Here is a 20655-nt window from a genome sequence, read left to right as displayed (position 1 = left end):
GTTTTATATAATATATGTCAAGTAAATGGTAGTAAATGAACAGTATAGGATAGTTGCACATCAGCCGGTGTATATACATCTAAGCCAACTATAGTAGGCAGGCCACTTGTGCGGAATAGAGACAGCATAATTCAAATATTTTATCTTAGTGTAATTACATTCTAAAATGAATTATAAAATCCTCTGGCTAAAAATACATATTACAACGGCAACATTGCAAGTCTGCCAGTTAGCAGAAATAGTAAGAATTGATCTGTTCTCAACTTCTCTTTTTTAAATTTCTTTATATGCACATATGAGAAAATGGCACTCATCCATTAACATGGCTTGCAAGGCCGAATCAAAAGTCACTGTTATTCACGTTTTACATTTGGCTTAGGAATAAGTACCTGTTGCTGCATTTTTAATGATGTAGAATATGAAGGGCTGCTTTTCGTTTGTAAAGTCTATATACACAATATCCAGACTTTTTTCAAAATACCTAAATATAGTTCCTATGTTTACACTTAGTGTTAAGATGTATGCACTCTGCAGTGCTCTTCGATCATAAAATCTGCTAATTTGTGGCTCATATAATTGTGTCACTGCATTTGAATGCCCCCTTTTTTACGTTACCTCAATGTTTCTCCGAACCTCATCCCTTGCCAACAAAGTTCTATTATGTTAGATAGTGCTGCTGATAAGATAGTCGCTTTTTAGATCTTTCTATGCATTAGTTTATTGCTTTCCTCTCTCATATCCCTGTTGTGTAATGTATTTGAACTGTGGGCTGATCTCTGACCTTTTTTAACTTTTTATAATTAAAATACCTGCCGGCCATTTACCTTCTCCTCACACGAGTTACAACCCTTCTGCTTCACTACTGAAGTTAAAAGGATCAAATTTCTTTATTTTTGTGCTTGCCTTACCAGCATCCCATTCTTGTACACTAGGTTGATTGGGAACTGATGTGACAAGAGCAACTGGCATTTCCAGAACAACATAATATAGAGCCTTAATTCCTTTAACAGAAAATCTAAAAATGGACGTAACATAAATTATGTTTTGTTGCTATTGACAGATAACAGATGTATGCCTTTTATGTTGTTTTTCAACACAGTTGTACTAGTTTAAATTATGTTGTACACTTGAAAGGGCAAGTGGACCTGCTGGAATCTGAATCTGTAACCATGTTATGGATCACATCCCTGTGGTGAATGTGTTAGTTTACTTGGGCAGCGGATTGAAAACATCTGGCCCAGACCTACAGAATTCTTTTTTTTTGGAGAAGCCTGGTCTTTTTGGATATCTTCTCCCGACGTGGCCCTGAAAACATATTTCTAGAGTTAGAATAAATATAAAATACATATTTGAAATTCATCTGTAGAAAAGAGTATACCTTCAGGTGCAAATAAAACATTCAGGTGTATCAGGATCAGTGGCCCTATCTGCCATTTATTGAGTCACTACATCACCAGCTCAAACCTGGTTGTGTGAAGTTTGAAGACAATTAGAAGTCTTCTGGTTCTGCTTCACACTGCCTCTTTCTTGTCCTCTGCTCTCTGAAGCAGTTCCAATGTTGTGAACAATATATGTTTTTAAACATTTTTGTGCTGAGGAGAGACTTTACTAAGTTGAAGGGCTCCCCTGTGCATTTTTTATTTAGACACTTTCGGTTTTCTGTCAAGAAGAGAAGCATTTTTGTGTGGTTGCTGGAGAATTAGAACACTCAGAGTTGCAGTCATGATATTGATCCTAATCTTTTTCTGGGGCAGGTTAATTTTTTATTCAACCTTCCTTTCTAGGATAATATTTTATGTAGTTATAAAGAGAATAGTGTTTATCAGAATGAACGGATCATTCCTCTCATTAATTTTGTGCTGCTTTTTTAGTGTGTTGGTTTTAAACAAATTCCTCTCCTTCTCATTTTTTTACTGCTTAAATAATCCATTTCAAACATTCCACACAACTGTAGCAAAGCTATTTGCTTGTAACACTGCTTCAGCAGTAGAATACGTTTCTATGTTTAACCATCCCAAGGTTTTACATTTATCTGCTCCTAAAATGCGATTTACAGACCTTCAGTTGAATGCAACATTGAGATGGAGAACTTAAGATTTTTATCACCTTGTCTTACTTTTATGTAATGAGGCCCTCTGTGATTGACTTTCTGTTTTTATTCTTGTTAAGAAAGATTGTAAAGATAAATTATTGTCTAAAAGTACTCTAGGAACGGCCTTTGAGCTTCCTCCCAATTTAAAAACATATGAATAGAGTAACGCATATAAGAGAATGACTCTCCTGAGTTGGTGCTTTTAGGTTCTTTTTGATGAAACCTTTGTAACACTTGAAAGTTGAGGTTACATTAAGGCCTGTTGAAAGTATGTTTTAAGTTGTACCAGATGTGCCCCTCGTCTGATTTGCGACATTTCAAACGTATTGAATTACTGTGATATTTCAAAAGAATTGAATTACTGCCCCAATAAGCTTTACTTACTGTTTATTTATATACTGTTTATCTTTACTTTTTAAATGTTGTTGGTGTTTTTTCTTGAAGACACATTTTAACACAGTACTTACAAGAGAAAGAGTGAAAAAAGAAAGCATCATAAATGATCTGACTGAGCAACTGAAAACGCTTACACAGCAACAAGGTCGAGACAAAGGTGAGAGTCACTATTGGAATATGTGGAAATGTTACTTTTAGTCTTGAGTAAACAAATATATTTGTGTTTTCATGACTAACCAACTCTGTTACCTCTATGGTCAACCTCTGTCCTATGAATAGGTGATTAGTCCAACACTGTTGAGAAAAGTTCGTTATCATTTTTTTTTTTTAAACTAATGTTTACAGTGAGCAGTAGATACAAATATACTTTTTTGTATCTGCTTCTCAGAAAAAAAGTATCTGGTGACCTCAAATCAGTTTTTACAAAGCACCATCCATTACTGCTGTTGTGGTGCTCATTCTCAGAGACTTACAAAGTCAAGCAAACCATACCTAAAGTTATAAGTCACACTCAACAACAATGACCTGTTTAGTGAGGAAAATGTTATCATTTAGTTGTATGCACCTTCGATCTTGTATGATGACGTAGAAATATACACAGATGAATCCTTCTTTAAGTGGGAAGAGTTGTGTGGGGAGTAGATATTATTTTCATTCTGCAGTAGAACTAGATTCAATACATAATTTCTTTTAAATCCTAGTGTTTAACAAACAGTGCAGATCAACTTAGTTTTGCACAGTTATATCTTTGGAGCCTGGACCGATGTTTCACATGTAAATGTAAGAATTCACCTTTTTCCATCCCTGTACACCATCTTTTGTTGGGTTGTTGAAATTAAAGAATGGTATTTGGAAGAAGTGTAATATATAATCATTTTGCCAAAAAGCATGAGGACTCCTCCTCATCTGCCCTATTTAAAGAGATTTTACCTTGCTGCACAAATTTAACCTTTTATGCTTCTTGTTAAGTATCTTTTTTATATATAACTTCTACACAAATACGCAAAGGCAGCATCCAAAGAGGAAAACAAGTGACATCTTGAATTAGAAGTTGACAGGTCTGTTTGAACTTTAAATATACAATAAAGAGTGCATGTGTAACTTGATACACTTTCACCCTTATGGGTTTTGTGGGAATTGTTTTTTACCATTTGCTGCTTTTCCAGTACAACAACAGCAATAATTATTGAAAGTTGCTAGGTGTGCAGGTTTGGGATCCACCCAATAATACGCTTCTTTCTGTAGGGCATTTAGTTGTAGCTCCATGTAATTAGATAATTTTCATCTCTCTGGGCCTGCTCTGTTGTATTTGCCCTTCATGCATTACAATTTCTTCCTTGTTACCCACAGTGAGGGCATCCAATACACCATGGATTGTTTGAAAAGAGCTTTGGCTGCCTTTTGGTCTTCGGTTTCTAATGACTGCAACATGTGCTCCTTCCTGAGGATCACATGCTCTGCATACTCTTGCCATCTAGTGTTGGATGCAGGCATTGCAAATTGTTTTTCTTTGAACTAAAGGTTTTATTTTCAAGGTTACTCATGATTGTGATCCATCACCCGAAACACACAATGCACCAGAACATAGACTCCACCTCAGACTTCTTTTTTTTTTCTTTCCATCATCGAGTATAGACCTATGATGTTGAGCTTTGAGACTGTCATGAACTGAAACCGAATACTGGACATCGAAATATAGAAATTACTCCTTATGACTTCTGAAAATATGAAGCAACTATCGACCCTGTCAAAGCAGACATCCAGGGGAAAGCATTGGGGCAGTTCCTATAAGAATGACTTGTGGAAAAATGGGATGTGGAGAGCACACCCTACAAACAATGTCCAAGATGCAACAGTAAGTCCCCGGCCAACATAGGATCTGTATCTTTTGCTTTTTAAGGGACCATGAGGAGTCAAATTGTTTGGCCTGCCAGGCCTTACGGTGCAAAACGGTTATCCAACACCAAAGGTATGGTCACATTACAGAATGCTATGCCAAGGTTCTACAGAACCATCTATCGGATCAGACAATGAGGAAACTATTCAAGGGGGTACCCACACGTCTCTTGTGATCGTGAGGAATGAAGTCCTGAACTCCTAAAATCTGATGACTTCTACATAGAGAACAGTTGTCTTCATGGACCCCTGAGAAAACCAATCGCTAAGACAAAGAAGGCACATCGACCCCAGCACATAATGTACTTCAAGGATCTTCCCTCTAGAGTTCGACCTCAAAAAATGCTTTGACTCCGGGGCAAGGAGAGCTATGTCTTAAGCTCATAACCACCCACGAGAAGACCTTATCAGTTGGCTCTTCCCTTTGAGCCTAAATCTTTAAGCCACTGAAAAACAAATTTGACACTGGGAATGGCTTGAGAACCCTGAATTGAGCCTTGATGTCAAGAACCACAAGTTTGACCTTGAAAATCCATACTCCGAATCGGTTTAAACTCTAAAGTCGACATTTATTTATGCTACCAAAGGTGCCCAGTGACACAATACCTGAAGAATAGCAACCATATGTCACACAGAGAAAAACACATATAGATCCTGTCACAGGCCATATCTTAGCCAAGTGTTTCTCAACAAGGAGGGTCAGGGGGCGATTATAGGTCCAGCATACGTGCTCATATGTAGTCAATACTTAAACAAGAGTATGCAGTTCCTTCCAGACAAAAGGTGTGGGGGAAAGGAGAAGGTCGGACAAACCCCAAGGGAGCGGAAGGAGATCAGTTTCCTTAGGAAAAGAAGACCTCATACATCAAAGTGGGTGTCATCTTTCATTATAGGACCTGCTCCTAGTCAGGCTGACGCTGCAATGTCCGACGGGCACCCGCAAGGGGGCTCTTCAACGGAGATTTGTTTTCCAATGCTATATGTGAAGTATGTGTGTAGGGCCTGTTGTATTGATTGGTGTATGGCAGTGAGTATGTGAAAGGAAGGGTGTAGTAAAAGTGCCTAAGTAGTCCTCTAAATGGCTTTTTGTTTTTAAAACAGGGGAGTCTATTTGTCAGGTTAAAAGGGTAGTGTCTACCTCCAGACACAATGATCTTTGATAGCCTTAAAAAGGTCAACATGTTTCTTGCCTTAAATAAGTCAATAATGATTTATTGTCAGGACTAATGTTGCCCTAATCTACACAGTGGTTGGAACCAGGGTATAATTAGTAGTGTCCAATCACAAATGGCCTAGATATGGTGTAGTAATTAGTACCTCAATAATGATTCATTATAAAGGGAAAAGCGGACCTGTAATGGAAGATACAGATAAAGACATCACTTAAACCGCCTGCATGTCAATAGTGAGGTGGTTATATTATCAGCAACTAGTGCTCGGTTCGTGCCGTCGCACTGCTTTTTTCATGCTTGTTGTTTTTAAACTTTTTTGCTGTTTTTAAAATACATTTTAATCCTGTTCTAACCTTTGGATGGGGGGGCTGCGGGGTGCTGAATTTTGAAATTCCTTATTACTGTGTTTCATTGGAAAGGGGGATTTGTTTGCAAAAGTCACTTTAAAATATCCTCTTCCTGTAGGCCATCTAGAGCAGCCATCGTTCTGTTCTTCCTATTGGGCCTCACAGTATTTAATTGGGAGGATGGAGCGGACCCATAGCAACCAGTGCTGGATTTGTGCCACCACGCTGCATTTGTCTTGCCTGTTGTCTTAAAAATAGTTTGGTGTGTTTTTAAAATACATGTTAATCCTGTTCTGACCTCCGGGGGGGGGGGGGGGGGCTGAAGTTTGAAATTCCTTGTTACTGTGTTTCACTGGAAAGGGGTATTGGTTCGCATAAGTCACTTCAAAGTATCTTCAGCCTGTATGGCATCTACAGTGAGCATCTTTTTTTTGGTCAACATCTAGTCTTCCTATTGGGCCTCACAGTATTTAATTGGGAGGATACAGCGGATGCACAGCAATTAGTACTGGGTTCATGCTACCATGCTGCTTTTTTCTTGCCTGTTGTTTTAAAAATAGTTTGGTGTGTTTTTAAAATACATTTTCATCCTGTTCTAACCTTTGGGCAGCAGTAGCCTGAATTTTGAAATTCCTGATTACTGTGTTTCACAGGAAAGGGACATTGGTTTGCATAACTCACTTTAAAGCATCCTCTTCCTGTAGCCCATCTTTTTTTTGAGCCTCACAGTATTTAATTGGGAGGATGCAGCAGACGCGCGCAGCAGGCGCGCCGCTGGCAAGCCCGTCTGCCCCCGTCTGCGAACCGAACATGACCACAGCCAGCCATGCTGTTGATCCCCACGAGGTATGCAAATGACTGCAGAATCTCGACTATGGCTAAATGACAGCATATTGTGAATTAACTCTCTCCCCAGAGTTATTTAAGGGTCCACTCTTGTGTATTATGTGCACAGAGAGTTTGGGATGCCTCTCACAGTTGGCGGTGTTACTTCTTTGCCAGCCAGTGTAAATACGTTTTCTGGGGGTCTTATCAATACTCGCTCACTAAGCAAACACTCACATGAGATTTATAAGTTGCTTAATGAGACCCAGCTGGATTGTTTTTTTAACACAGAATCATGGCTAAATGATTTTTGTAATCCTGACATTGCGCAAACACTTCCCTCTGACTATACAATCATAAGGAAAGATAGGCCTAACTGGCGAGGTGGATGTCTGGCAGTCATACTCCAGAGTGTGTTTCAATGTCAGACCTTTGAGGTGGAGGCCTTAGAAGGAGCAGAAAGTCTTTGACTCTACATTAAGGTGCTGCCACTTTTGTAGGTGGTCTGGTTTATCACCCTCCTGGGTATTATGCTAGTTTTTTACCATCCCATGGGGAGGCTATTGCTGCGTCCTCCCTTCACTACGCTAACTTCTCTATACTTGAAGATTTTAACCTCCATCTGGAATCTAAAATAAATATGGAGGCATCTAATTGTATTGACACTTTAGGTTCATTTGGCCCACGGCGATTGATAAGCACACCCACTCATAATGCAGGGCATACCTTAGATGGTGTCTTTATGAATATTTCTAACCTACTGACTGACTTTTGCATTGAACGTACTTGGTCAGATCACTTTGTAATCTCATTTAAGCTAGGAGTTGAAACTACAAAGTGTATTACCAAGTCCCATCCCAAGGAAGCCCGTCCGTGGACCAAACTTCTTGATAACCCCAACCTAACAGTTGACACCTCCCAAATCTACAGGGTTGCACCCTGTGGGGAGTGTTGCATATGTCTGTTATTGACCCACATGTGCTTTTGCTTTGGTGCATGGGGATCAGATCATGACTCCAAGGCTTGCAGTGGTTGCACCTTAATGCACCCCAATGTGATTTGAGAAGTTAAGCTCTTTGTGGCTAAGCAAGACTTCCTGCTGAGATAGATTGAGGTAAAAAGGTAGGTCTCATTCCCACTTCCTTGGTCACTCTCGCGACTGGCCTTCTTCACACCCCCATGTCTGCAGGGAAATTGAAAAAGAAATATAAGAAGTCCAAGCAGGACTTTGCCCTGTCCCTCCACATTTATTCCCTGAGAAGGTGCAAGCGCATCATGGTGCCTCCAGATCGCAATCCTGAAGGTAATGCACTTTGGAGTTGATTCTGACCTTTGTCCTGCGGCAACTGGAATTTCAGTGTCTACCAGCGACCACGCAGAAAATTGAGCAATTTTGCAGTGCCAGGCTGCTCCTTTTTGACACATTACTGGCTTCCTCTGGTGCTCCCCAGGAAGCCGACAGACCTCACAACTGAGCTTCCATCTGTGTGTTTGCCCTCTGTATCAGCCCGGGCCCTCTGGATACGCTCAGGGTTCTGCACTGACTTCAGTCCCGGTTCCCTCCCCTCCCCATGACCTAAACTGGAACATGATCTACCAATGCCAGCACTATTCACTCTGGACAATGATGGCCAAGTCATAGTTCAGTCCATCGCCAAGACAACAGCACCCCAAACTTGACCGAGGCCACATGCTTATTTGTCTGAGCCGCAACCCCTATACCATTCTTCTTTTTCAGACACAGTGCCTCTGCCTTTCGTTAGGTCTCGGGTCTTTCATGACCTTTTCAGCCCGGAATTCAACAGTAGGGCCATGATATTGGGGATGAGATTGCCCAGCCATTCTTGGAAGATAACTGGAACAAAGAGCTCCAGGATACATTGGTCTGGATTTCTCCTGAGACAATGGACTAGTTTCTCCACCTGGAGCTGCCACTGAAGACAGTGCCTCCATCTCTGTGGTTATGCTAAGGGTGCTGAAGGTCCTTGATCACCACCCTCCCACTCAGGAGGTCAAAAGGTAATGTCCTGCCAGAAATGTTGCAACCTGGCCAGATGAGATCTGAGCCTCTGTTACCATTTAGTGAGGCTCTTGGGCAATTAGGCCAAGCCTTCTTGAGGTCCACCCATGCATCGTCAGATTGCCAGACAACATCTCCCTGCTCCAGACTATCCCACATTTCTCACCCAACACCCCATTCCTAAGACAAGTAGAGTGAACCCAAACTACTTTTCCCTCTTCTTCCCTGACAGTGAATCGAAGAGAATAGAAACCTTTGATTTTTCTCCTCCACAAACCTGGCCCTTCCTTGGGTGAACACCAACTGCCTCATTTGTTGCTCTTATTCTCACACATTAAGAGACTTCATGGCCAAGAGGTGCCCATGGTCTGAAAGGGGTCCCAAACCATATTTTCCCAGGACATGCAAGATGGCCGTGATGTGGCCAGATTCTCTATTTGCTGCGGACTAGACATGGCTGACTCCCTCGATAGGGCTGTTGGTACAAGTGTGGCCACCTGAAGACTCCTTTGAATGTGGTTCACCGGCGTTACTGGAGATGTTCACACAAGTCTTATGAACATATGATTTGATGGCTCTCGATTTGTGATAAAGTGGATTTGGCTCTGGAGCACTACTAGGGCAGCAGGAAACAGAGCACACGTTGGTCCATTCTGATTCCCCATCATTATTTGACCCCACCACCCTCAAAAGCTCCAGCATTTTTTCCACCTTTTTGGCTTTGGCAGGTATTTTCAGTATTGCAAGCAGCCCCAACAGGTGCATCAATTGCCACAAACTTTCCATGGCTGAAGTACCATAGTACCCCTGGAGGAGGGAACAGGAACAGTAGGCAGCTCAGTCTTCCACAGCTGTCATTGCACACCTCCATACTAGAGCAAGCCTCTTAACATTGCTGAGGTTCACGGTCAATGTGCTGAAGACACACCTGACTTTGTAGATGCTCCCTTTCATTGGAGCTATTCTGGACACAGTGCAGTTTTGCATTTATCCTCCAGAGAGAAGAGTCCAGGACATTCAAACTGTGTTCCCAATATTCCAACCTTTGTCCTGTATCTCAGTGGGGATGGCACTGGGGCTCTGAAACTGATTGGCCTCCTCCACCCTCCTGGTCAAGCAAGCCAGGTGGCATATGCAGGCTGTGTATTAGGATCTGAAGTCCCAGTGGACAAAGGAAGAAGGGGTTAATTCTTATCCTGTCCAGAGACTGCAAGAGATCTGAAGTGATAGCTGGTAGCTGCAGGAGCGCAATTGTGTCTGTGGCAAACCCATCTCCGTACCCCAGCTTCTGCTTAAATTGATGACTGATGCATCTCTTCTGAGTTGGATAGGGCATTTGGGAGAGGTAGAGATATAAGGTGTCTGGTCTTCGACAGAGGCCGGACTCCATACAGCCTTCCGGTGTTGAGGGCCATCCACTTGGTATTGAAAGCCTTCCTGCCCTCCTTCAAAGGGGAACCGGTGCAGTCACTTACAGACATCACCACTGCCATGTGGTCGTGTATCAAGCCGAGCATTGTGTGGTCATGGGCATGTGCCAAGAGACTTTGCGCCTCTCTTCGTGGCTTGACCATCACGGAATGTTTCTAGTGAAACACCACTTGATGGTTCCTCGAATGCAAGAGAGAGAAGCTAAACCAGAGTTGCCTTGCGGATCTCAAGTGGCAGTTACACTCAGAGGTGGCAACGGGTCTTTTTTTTGTGAATGGCTCAATCTGTTTGCCACCGCCGAGAATGTCAATACTTTTGTGCATTGCAGTTTCCACGGCATCTCTCGCTTGGAGTGATGTTCTGTGTCGCATGAAACTCTGGACTCTTGTATGCCTTCCTGCTGACACCTTTTTTGTCCATAATTTTGAAGGGAATCAGGGCCAACTGGGCCTATGTCATCCAAATGGCCCCAGATTTGGCATTGAGTATTGGATCCCGAACTCCTGATCATGACCATCTGTCTTCGAATAGAATGTCTCTTTAGGAGGGTCTCCTGTCAGCAGCAAGGTGCGGTTCTCCCCTCAAACCTGTGCAGTCTACATAATGTTTGTGGCCTGGTATATTGGTAAACAGATTGACCCACTCCGCGCCAAACTGTGCGAAATTCTGTTGTTTGCATTGTCTCTCACCCAGAAAGACCTTACTGTGGGTACTGTTAAAGGGTGCCTGTCAGCTCTTTCGGACTTCAGTTGCCGGACAAGCAATCATTATTTAAATTACCTTTTGCAGTTCATTTTCCTCAAAGATTTCTCCTTTCTCTCTTTATTATGCCCAAATAGAATATTATTTAGTCCTCATATTCCTCATATGTGCACTTTTTGAGGCGCTCCACAGTCTTCACCTTCTTTCTCTCAAGACAGTATTCTTTGTCACTGTAACTTCTGAGCGGTTGGTGAGTGGGCCACATGCACTGCCTGTACCTTTTACTCAGGCTGGGTCTACAGACTTGAGCCCCCTTCTAAAGGTGGTGACTCCCTTTCATGTTGGTCAGAACATCACCCCTCTAGCATTCTTTACTCCACCTCACCCCTTTAAGGAGGAAGAGAGAATTTACTGGTAGAGCTGAAAAAACACGTTGGCTTCTACTTCAGTTGTACTAGAGACCATCAGGTGAACTTTCCAACTGCTTGCCGGGATCACTGAAGCAAAGAAAGACAGGGATGTACAGAAAAGGACACTCTCACAACGGATTGTACTCTCAGTTCTGATCTGCTAAGGACTGGCCAAAAAGCATCCTCCTGGGGACTTGCAGGTTCGAACCACCAGAGCCAAGGCTGCTACCTCTCCTTAGGCTAATGGGGAACCAGTTTTAGACATTTGCCAGGCACAGTTTCTGGCACCCCTCCATACTTTCATGGAGCATCATTGTCTGGACAACCTGGCCTGCAGAGAAGTGTACTTTGCCTGCTCTGTCTTTCAGGACTTTTTGGACTGAGCCAGTTCATGCATCCACCACCAGGAGGTATTGCTTGGGTAGCAATTCAAAAGATGAAAAATCTGTAGTTAGAAGTTTCTTTTAGAAGAACGAGTTACTTACTGTTGAAAATGGTCCTTTATGCTGGGTTATCCTCGAACTTTTTGCCCTCTTCCTCCTATTTTTCTGATCTGTTGTTGCTGGCTTTTATGACTCTGTGCACTTTACCACTGCTGACCAGTGATAAAGTACAAGTGCTCTTTGTCTAAATTTCATGGTTTATTGGTTTCTCCATGATTGGCTTATTTAATCTACTAGTAAGTCCCTTCTAAAGTGCACCAGAGTTGCCCAGGGCCTGTAAATCAAATACTACTAGTACACCTCAGCACTGATTGTGGCACCAAAATGAGTAGCCCTGTAAACATGTGTCAGACTGGAACTGCCAGTTCGACCTGGTAAGTGTACTCACTTGCCAGGCCCACACCCTCCTTTTGCTACATGTACGTCACCTCTAAGATAGGCCCCAGGCAGCCCCCTGGGAAGGGTGGAATGTATTTAAAAGGTAGGACATGCACTGGTGTGTTTTACATGGCCTGATAGTGAATTACTGCTAAAATCGGTTTTCATTATAACAAGGCCTGTCTCTTCCATAGGTTAACATGGGGATTTCCTTGAAATATATTGTAAGTGTAATTTCCCATTGGGAGCAGATAGCTATGGAGTTTGTGGTCTCTGAACTCACAATTTAAAAATGCAGATTTTGGTGGTTTTTAGATTGTAAGTTTGAAAATGCCACTGTGCTTCTGCCTGGCTGTGAAATACACATCTGGGTCAGGATGACAGTTGAGTTGGTTGTGAATTCACTCAAAACAGTCATCCAAAGGGAGCTGAGGTGTGCCCTGCATTCCTGATGAGTCTTCCTGGGCTAGAGTGGTAGGAGGATCAGAATAGGGATGGGCCTGTCCTCACACAAAGCAGTCTCCAACCCTTCGTGTGTCTGGGGCCAGGGCAGGAAAGACTTACCTTTGAAGTTTACCTACTTTAAAGGCAGAAATGAATATAAGTATTGGACCTCTGAGACCACAACTTCAGAACATCTCTGGACTGAGGACATTCTGCCCGGAAGAATAGCTGGATGCTTTAGGAAGAACTGCCACTCTGCCCGTTGCTTTGTTGCGCTAGCCTGCTACTTCTGTCCTGGGTGTGAAAGGACTGAACTTTGCTTTCTACATCCGGCTTTCCAAGGTCCTCTTAGGGCTTGAACTGCTGTTAAAAAGTCTAAGGGACATCAAAGACTTCATCTGCCAGTGCCTGGACTCTTCTGCTGAGAGTCCTGACTTGCCAAGTAGAGCCAAATCCTGTCCATGGAGCCTTGGAGGTGGAAACTGGTGTCCTGAGGAAGAAAATCCACACATCAGATTGTCTTGGCTGAAATTCATTGCATTGCATAGCTTGCGCCAGAATAATCGTGCACCATCTGCCTTGCAGCTGAACAATTGACCCAGCACCTGGCTTGCGGTAGAAGGACTGACGCCAGACTTGTACGATCAGGACAGCTCTTGTTCCACTGCTGCTCTGTCACCATCATGAGTCTGGATTTTCCCACGCACCGTCCCTGGGTGTCATTTTCACATTGACCCTTCACCGGAGCAAGGAACCGAGGCTGCGTGACTGGAAACCAACGCATCATCTCCCCTGCAGGGAGAGAACCGATGCATCACCTCCACTGCCAGTAAGGAACTGACGCATCACCCCCCTCTGCAAGTAAGTAACCAACGCATCGCCTCTACTGTGAGGATAGAATCAATTCATCACCTCTCCTGTCAGTAGCAACTGACACATCACCTCCCCTGGGCAGTAAAGAACAGATTCATTGCTTTGTTTTCCGGAACCTCACCTCCTCTAAGGCCCGCATCGCCTTTGTATTTGACGCATCCCAGGTACAAGTGTTAAAAAGAGACAACTATTGATTCCTATGGATTAAGACTCTTTGCAACTTTTAAAAAGTGATATCTTTGCTTGTGTGTTTTGGATTTTTGTTGCTTTGGTCTTGTTTTATTTCAGATAAGTATTGGCTAATTTTCTAAATTGATGTGGAGTACATTTGTGATGTTTTCACTGTGTTACTGTGTGTTTGGGTACAAATACTTTGCACATGCCTCTGAGATAAGCCTGACTGCTTGTGCCAAGCTACTGGCTCTGTGTCCGCAGCACTGAAGTGTCAAGAGTACCCGATGTCCATGCCCGTGGGTGGCACCTGTATAGAGCCTTTCATCTCAAATCTGGCATGGAGTGCAACATCATTGGCTCTACTTGCCAGTGCACAGGGTTACTCCTGAAAGTTTTCCAGATCCAGTGTGGCACCTAGGGAAGTATTCAAAAGGTGAGGAATTTTTGTTTAGATAGTCTCTGCAAGAAAGAACATTACCAAGGGTAAGTAACTTGTTCAATGTATAGGGTCAATTGGGTGGACGATCAGATTTTTATCATGTTCTCTGATGCAAAAGAAAGGATAGGCTGTACAGAAAAGGATGGTGTTGAGGTGGATAAAACTAACATTAAGATCTGCTATGCTCTGTACAAAACGCAGCCACCTGACTGTTTGGGAGCCCACTCCACCACAGCTAAGGCTGCTGCCACTGCATTGGCACATGAATGCCTGTTCTTGACATATGTCAGGTCATGTAGTGGTCTTCGGTGCACACACTCACAACACACTGACACCTTGACAACCAGGTCCATCAAGAAAGGCATTTTACCAATTTGGTCCTGAAAGACTTTCTGGTCTGAAATCAATTCACAGACCCTCCACCTTCAGCAGGTTCTGCTTCTCTTTCTATTCCAAAGGTGAGAAATTTGCAGTTAGAAGTATCCATTAGAAGAACAAGTTACTTATCTTGGGAAGTGCTGTTTTGGTAAATACTCAGTCTAAACACAGACTACTCACTGCTGTCCCACCTCCCCATTATGTGGAGTGTTCTCTTTTTAACGCCTAAAAAGGTCTGAAATTAGTAGCCAGGACACTGTATCCAACTATGGGGGTTATTACAACTTTGGAGGAGGTGTTAATCCGTCCCAAAAGTGACGGTAAAGTGACGGATATACCACCAGCCGTATTACGAGTCCATTATATCCTATGGAACTCGTAATACGGCTGGTGGTATATCCGTCACTTTTGGGACGGATTAACACCTCCTCCAAAGTTGTAATAACCCCCTATGTTTTCATGGTCTGTATGTGAGGGTGTGAAAAAGGAGAAGGTAAACTGACATCATCTTCCAGGGGTGCATTGGTGTAAGGCTGTGCTACATTACTTCTGCACAGTAGGGATTCAAAGTGGATTCACAGGGCATCACCTAGTGGCTCGCAGGAGCATTGCTACAAATCCACCAGAAAGAGCATTACTGAAAGAAAGTAACCTTTTTGTTGTACAACATATCCAAATTGGTTAAGAATATTATCAAAACGGAAAAGGTGTTGGTAAGAATCAGTTAAAGTAGGCACCATAAGCTGTGGGGGTAGTAGAGGATTGCAAACAAGAAATTTGAAAAAGTGTTTAAGTATCAATGATTTAGTAAAAAGAGATTTTTTTAAAACATAAATTAATGGTTTTATCTGGGACACTGGTTTGCTCCTGAAACATTTATAGTTGGGACATTATAAAAATCTGTGTTATTTCTTGATCATATATACACTTGTTTTGATTTAGGTTTCAGATAATACAATGATCATATGGCAAAGTGAAGAAACTGACTTGGTAACCACGCTCAGACAAGATTTGAGAGACCCTCTTGCATGTTATCTGTCACAACTTTAGAACTGTAAAGTATGTAAACTAACAATAGAATGCAACATACAGTCGTTGTTATTCACTGTTCAGCAGATATTTACATTATAATTATTATATAAATAAATGTTCACAGTCTGAAAAGGATGGTGCAAGCTATCGTTTGTAATTGTCAGTTTTCTCTGCTAAGCAGAGGTAATGCTGATGATGCTTTAATAAAAGAACGATATTGAAGGGATAAACTATAAAGTTTTTTTTTATAGTAGATACTAACTCAGGTTAAATTTACAGGAGAGGTAATCTGTTTTTCCTAATAAAAATGACTGTCTTAGTGAACGTAACACGGAAAGATCTAGATCACAATTGGATCAACAGTAAATCTCCTAAATTGGAATCCTCGAAGAGGAGGGACTGGGCTGTTTCAAATGTATACGTTTTGCAATACACCTAAATAAAAGTCATAAAAATCTGCTGCTTACCTCTCCTTTGTCCAATTATTAAGTTGGAGCTGCTGGAAGTCAAATGGCTCCTCGACCTATTAAAATATTGGCCAAGAACCAAAACCAAGAACCAAAACAGGAACAAAAAATATCTTTACTAACTTTCATTTAAGTGATGTGATTACTGTTCCAGAATGTTCAGTCTCCTGCATTAAACATTGGTATAAGCCTCATTATTGGATGAGCAGTTTAGATTCACTCAACTACATCAAATGTGACTTTAGTTCCTATACGTATAGCATTTACCCATTGTTCTTATGTGTATGCCAGCTATGTCTTGCAACTTCTTCAGCTTGTGTTTTCTGGATGCTTCCTTACATAGTCATTGTGATTATGGCCTAGAAGATCTTAAGAACAGTGTTGCCTAGGGTCCAGCTGTCCTGTAGCGTCATCATATATTTTGGGAGTTAGGTGCAAGCAGAGATGCTTGTTGACAATAAAATTACCCTTATGGTGATTTGCAGTATTGAGTCATAAGTTCTCTTCTGTTGAAGCCACTACCTCACCCTACCTTAATCAGGGGGCTGTATTTCTATTTGGCGTGCTGCAGTTAATAGAGGTTAATGCACAACTGCATTGGGAATGAGCGCATAGGAACATATAGCTTACTGCCACTCATATGTGATAACCATCTGCCCATATTTGGCAAAACCACTATTTGAAGAAGCCACATGGAGTTCAATCACAACATGGTGAAACCCTAAGTTTATTGTCATACTATTAATGTTTACTGATGAGACTGGAGTAAACAGTAAGGTAACTTGAATTGTTTTCTCAGTGGTTCTATATAAGTATAAAATGTGGAGAAATACATATTAACTAGACTGCCAAGACAAAGTATAACACTTTTGTTAGTTGTACATTGGTGTGCTGTTTCTGGACACGTATTACATTGTTTTGTGTTTCCTTTAGATTTGATTGAAACACTTTCTGAAGACCGTGCTTGTTTACTAGAGGAGAAGAAAAAGTTGGAAGAAGAAATCAGTAATCTGCGAAGCAGCACTTTTCTTCAGACCGCCTGTCCGGTTTCAGTTTCTGAATCTGGTGGAGCCTGTGCCCCTGACTTTGGAATGGAGATGGAGAGGCTGATCTGTGAAGCTGCTGGACCAGAAGAAGAGAGGATCGATTCAGCCCTAGAAACCAGCATGATGACTGTTCAGTATGTATTATGACACATACCATACTATCTATGCTATTATTATGTCTGCTATTTTGTGCCACATTGTCACAGGTGAACTTTGTTGAATGCACCAGCGCTGAACATGAACAAAGTTTTTGTAGCCTCACAAGAGTAGAAGCATTGCTTTTGGGTTACTAACAATCCCATAAAGATATCATGGGCACTGTGGAAAAAGTAAGAAGCCTTAATTCATTATTCACAGTATCTCACGCACACTCTACTAAGACTAATTAGCATTCTTACTCTACAAGTATTTATTACTACAGGAATAATCTGTTGCTCAGTACATCTAAAACAACTACACAGAACATTATGAAACAATGCAACAAGATATGTTATAAATAACCAGAACAAAGTGAACATTTCCAACATTGCTAAAATGTCATTCAAAATGTTATCTAGAACCTGACACCCTAGTGCCTAATTCTGTGTGCTATACTATGAGATAATGAAAGGCAGAGCAACTTGAAGCCTGGAGTTTCTTAGGGAAAAGAGACACACTGCATACCTTGTAGACAGCAAAGGCTGTCTTTATCAACCGAGGTGTGAAGACAGTATTCCCCTCAAAAGGCAAACACCCACTGCTGTAGTAGTCAGTCAATCTTCCTCTGAGATCTGGCTTGTCTGCTTCAGTCTTCAGGTAAGCTGTATCACATAAGTATGAAGTGCGCTGGCAGTGGATGAGACCGTCACTGGCAGAATCTTGGGTGATAATATGGCAAAGAACCTCTGTACCCAAGTCATCTATTGGCAGTCATTATGTTTTAAATCTTATCAGAAAGTGGAATTTCTGACACAAGTTTAGGAATGTTTGATGCCGATTATGTATATCAGGGTGTGGTTTCCAGATGAACTTATAAGGCTGAAGGACATCGATTCAGTCTGTATTACTCTTAATTATATGTCTGTATGTGTTCTTATGAACCTTGACATGGTGAGGAGGAGACATTTCACGAATGTCACCTAAAATGTTGTATCTACGTCGTTGTTCGAAGAACTTGACTATGTCAAACTTCCTAGGAACATTAGGTATGACGACATCTGCATTAAAAAAGCAGACATGAAAATGATTCTGCATAAATCATGGAATATGGAAACTTCCCTGACTTAGGTTGGGAAAGATGGTGGTCTCCATGAACTAAGATGGAGTCAAGGTCTTTATAGAATGGTGTCAGACCTTAGGACTTTAGTTCACTTTGTTTCTGGTTGTTTGTAAGTTAACAACATACCAAACACTCTTGCCAAACAAAACTAAGTTTAATGGCATGTGTGGCTGTAGATACGCATGCTCTGCATACTCCTGCCATCTAGTGTTGGGTCCGGTGGAGTGCAAGTTGTTTTTCTTCAAATAAAAGTGTTTCAAGTCACAGAATCAAGTCACTCCTCCTCTCAATGATAGTGCGCATGTGCATCAACTCCTTTGTTAGATTGTTTTCTCTCCATTGTTGGGTTCGGATGTGTGTGTGCTGTCGCTCTCTCTTCTACTCACTCAGGTTTGGAATCTTTCTTTCCACCTTCTCTTCTTCGACTGTATTGTTTTCGTTGTGCTTTCCTGTCTAAGCACACGTCTTGGCACCAACTGCACGCCCCTGGAGCTTACCTCGCTACGCAGCACCGAATACTACGCCAAGCTGATGGAACAAATGCCTTTTTGTTTCTGTCCTTCGTGCCACTCTGAATTTCCACACACCGACCAACATCTGGTGTGTAATCTGTGCTTCTCCCCTGATCACCAGGAGGCTACCTGTGACACCTGCAGATCTTTCGGGTCCATAAAAACACTCCAGGTCTGAAGGACGCGTCAACTAGAAATGGCACACAAGACTCCGGATATCACCCCACACATCTTTGGGGAGGAAAACTCCCAGGAGGATAGAAAACAACAGGAAGAGGCCTTCTCTATCCAGGACTCCTCCGACTTTGATTTGCAGTTGGACATTGAAAGCCACAAGGTAACATTTGTACAACCTGTGAGTACCGTGGCACCTCCTACCCACCCGAAAACTGTGCAAAACCCCTTCTAGAGGTCTCAAGTCTGCCACTGCCACCAGGCCACAACCGTATTCGAAATTGGTTTCTGCTGCCCCACACTCTGGCTTGGCTTGGAAAACGGCCAAGACAAAGCCATGGTCTTTGGTTGCGACCTCGGCCCGAGGCATAGTTTCCATCTTGGTCCGAACGTCCGCTCTGAGCCGACTGCCCACAGCCTCCACGTCGCAAAGCCTTCTGTGCCGAAATCTACAGACCTCAAAACCTTGGAGCAGAGAGACTCCAGTCAGTCTTCAGCTAAACCTTATCCAGTGCAACTTATCCTAGAGACTATGGATGCTTGTCAGCGCCACCTCCATATTCAGGAGGGTACAGGGTGTATTATTGCTTTGCTTCCTGTACTGCTAAAGAGATAGCTGCCCTTGCAAGAAGATCTGGACACTTCTCCACCTCCAAAGAAAAGAAGCAAGGAAAAGCCCACAAGACCATCTAGCAGGCCTTCTCCATTCCCACCTCCTCCTCCTGGTCCACCTTCTTCTCCTCCTCTTCCATCCCTTCTTCTTCTTCTCCTCCACCCCTTCTTCTTCCCCTCCTCCTTCCTCCCCTCTTCATTTTCCTGCCTCACCTACTTCACAAGATTATACCCCTCATGGATCCCCTTTGTAATTTGGGAAGATTTGGGTGGGACACAGCATGACCCGGATCTCATCCTGTCCAATGCTCCTGACTTATACCCTCATGCCCCTCACCACCCGAGGACACTACTTCTTACCTGCAAGTACTGGCAAGAGCAGCCCATTTCATAATGTGGAACTACACAGGGACTGTCGAATAGGACTTCCTGGTTGACATGCTCACATCTACTCAGAGGCATATCCAATTTCTCCTGATGCTCCCTGGCATGCTTCGTCATGCTTACAAAATGTTCAAGGACCCCGGCGCTTTTGGGTTATCACCTCTAGAATAGGCAAAAAAATAAGCCTGCTCCTTCAGACCCATTGTATGTTAGGTCCCCCTCTTATTCCATCATAATCACCACTGCACGAAAATGTGCTACTAGCCAGGACACAGGTGACTCCTCCTCCCAAGAAGGAGAACAAGAAATTTGATGCTGCAGGCAAAAGAGTGGCTACGTAGGCAGCTAACCATTGGCGTATCACCAATTCCCATGCATTACTGGCTAGATGTGACTGGGTTCACTGAGATGAAATGGAGGCGCTCCTTCAATTTCTCCTGGGTGAGCACCGCAAAAAAGTGCAGCAAAAAGAGGGCACCTGCGGTGTCCAGGGCAATTCTATCTGCTGTGCTCTGGACACCACAGATATAGCTTCACACGGCCTCAACACAAGTTTCCTCCTAAGAAGGCATGCATGGCTCCGCTGCTGTGGTTGCAAACCAGAAGTACAGCAAGTAGTTCTTAACATGCCCTTTGATAAGGAGCATCTTTTCGGCCTTCAAGTGGATACTACCCAGGAGAAGTTAAAAAAGTACACAGATACAGCAAAGGCCAAGGGTGCTCTCAAATGCCCCACACAAAGGGGTACTT

At 42.7% G+C, this 20655-nt stretch overlaps 1 protein-coding gene across 4 annotated transcripts in view; it reads left to right on the top strand.

Moving 5' to 3' along the window:
- RB1CC1 (RB1 inducible coiled-coil 1) overlaps nt 1-20655 on the top strand; it is a 486536-nt gene that overhangs the window by 315250 nt on the left and 150631 nt on the right. For all 4 annotated transcript variants that reach the window (XM_069220165.1, XM_069220164.1, XM_069220163.1 and 1 more), the window contains exons 16-17: nt 2537-2645; nt 16853-17099. In XM_069220165.1, coding sequence (XP_069076266.1) covers nt 2537-2645; nt 16853-17099 — 356 coding nt within the window. The remainder of the gene's footprint in view (nt 1-2536; nt 2646-16852; nt 17100-20655) is intronic.

Source organism: Pleurodeles waltl, chromosome 2_2, assembly GCF_031143425.1.
Source record: "Pleurodeles waltl isolate 20211129_DDA chromosome 2_2, aPleWal1.hap1.20221129, whole genome shotgun sequence".
Classification (NCBI taxonomy): domain Eukaryota; kingdom Metazoa; phylum Chordata; class Amphibia; order Caudata; family Salamandridae; genus Pleurodeles; species Pleurodeles waltl.
This window is presented reverse-complemented; position numbering and strand designations above follow the sequence as displayed.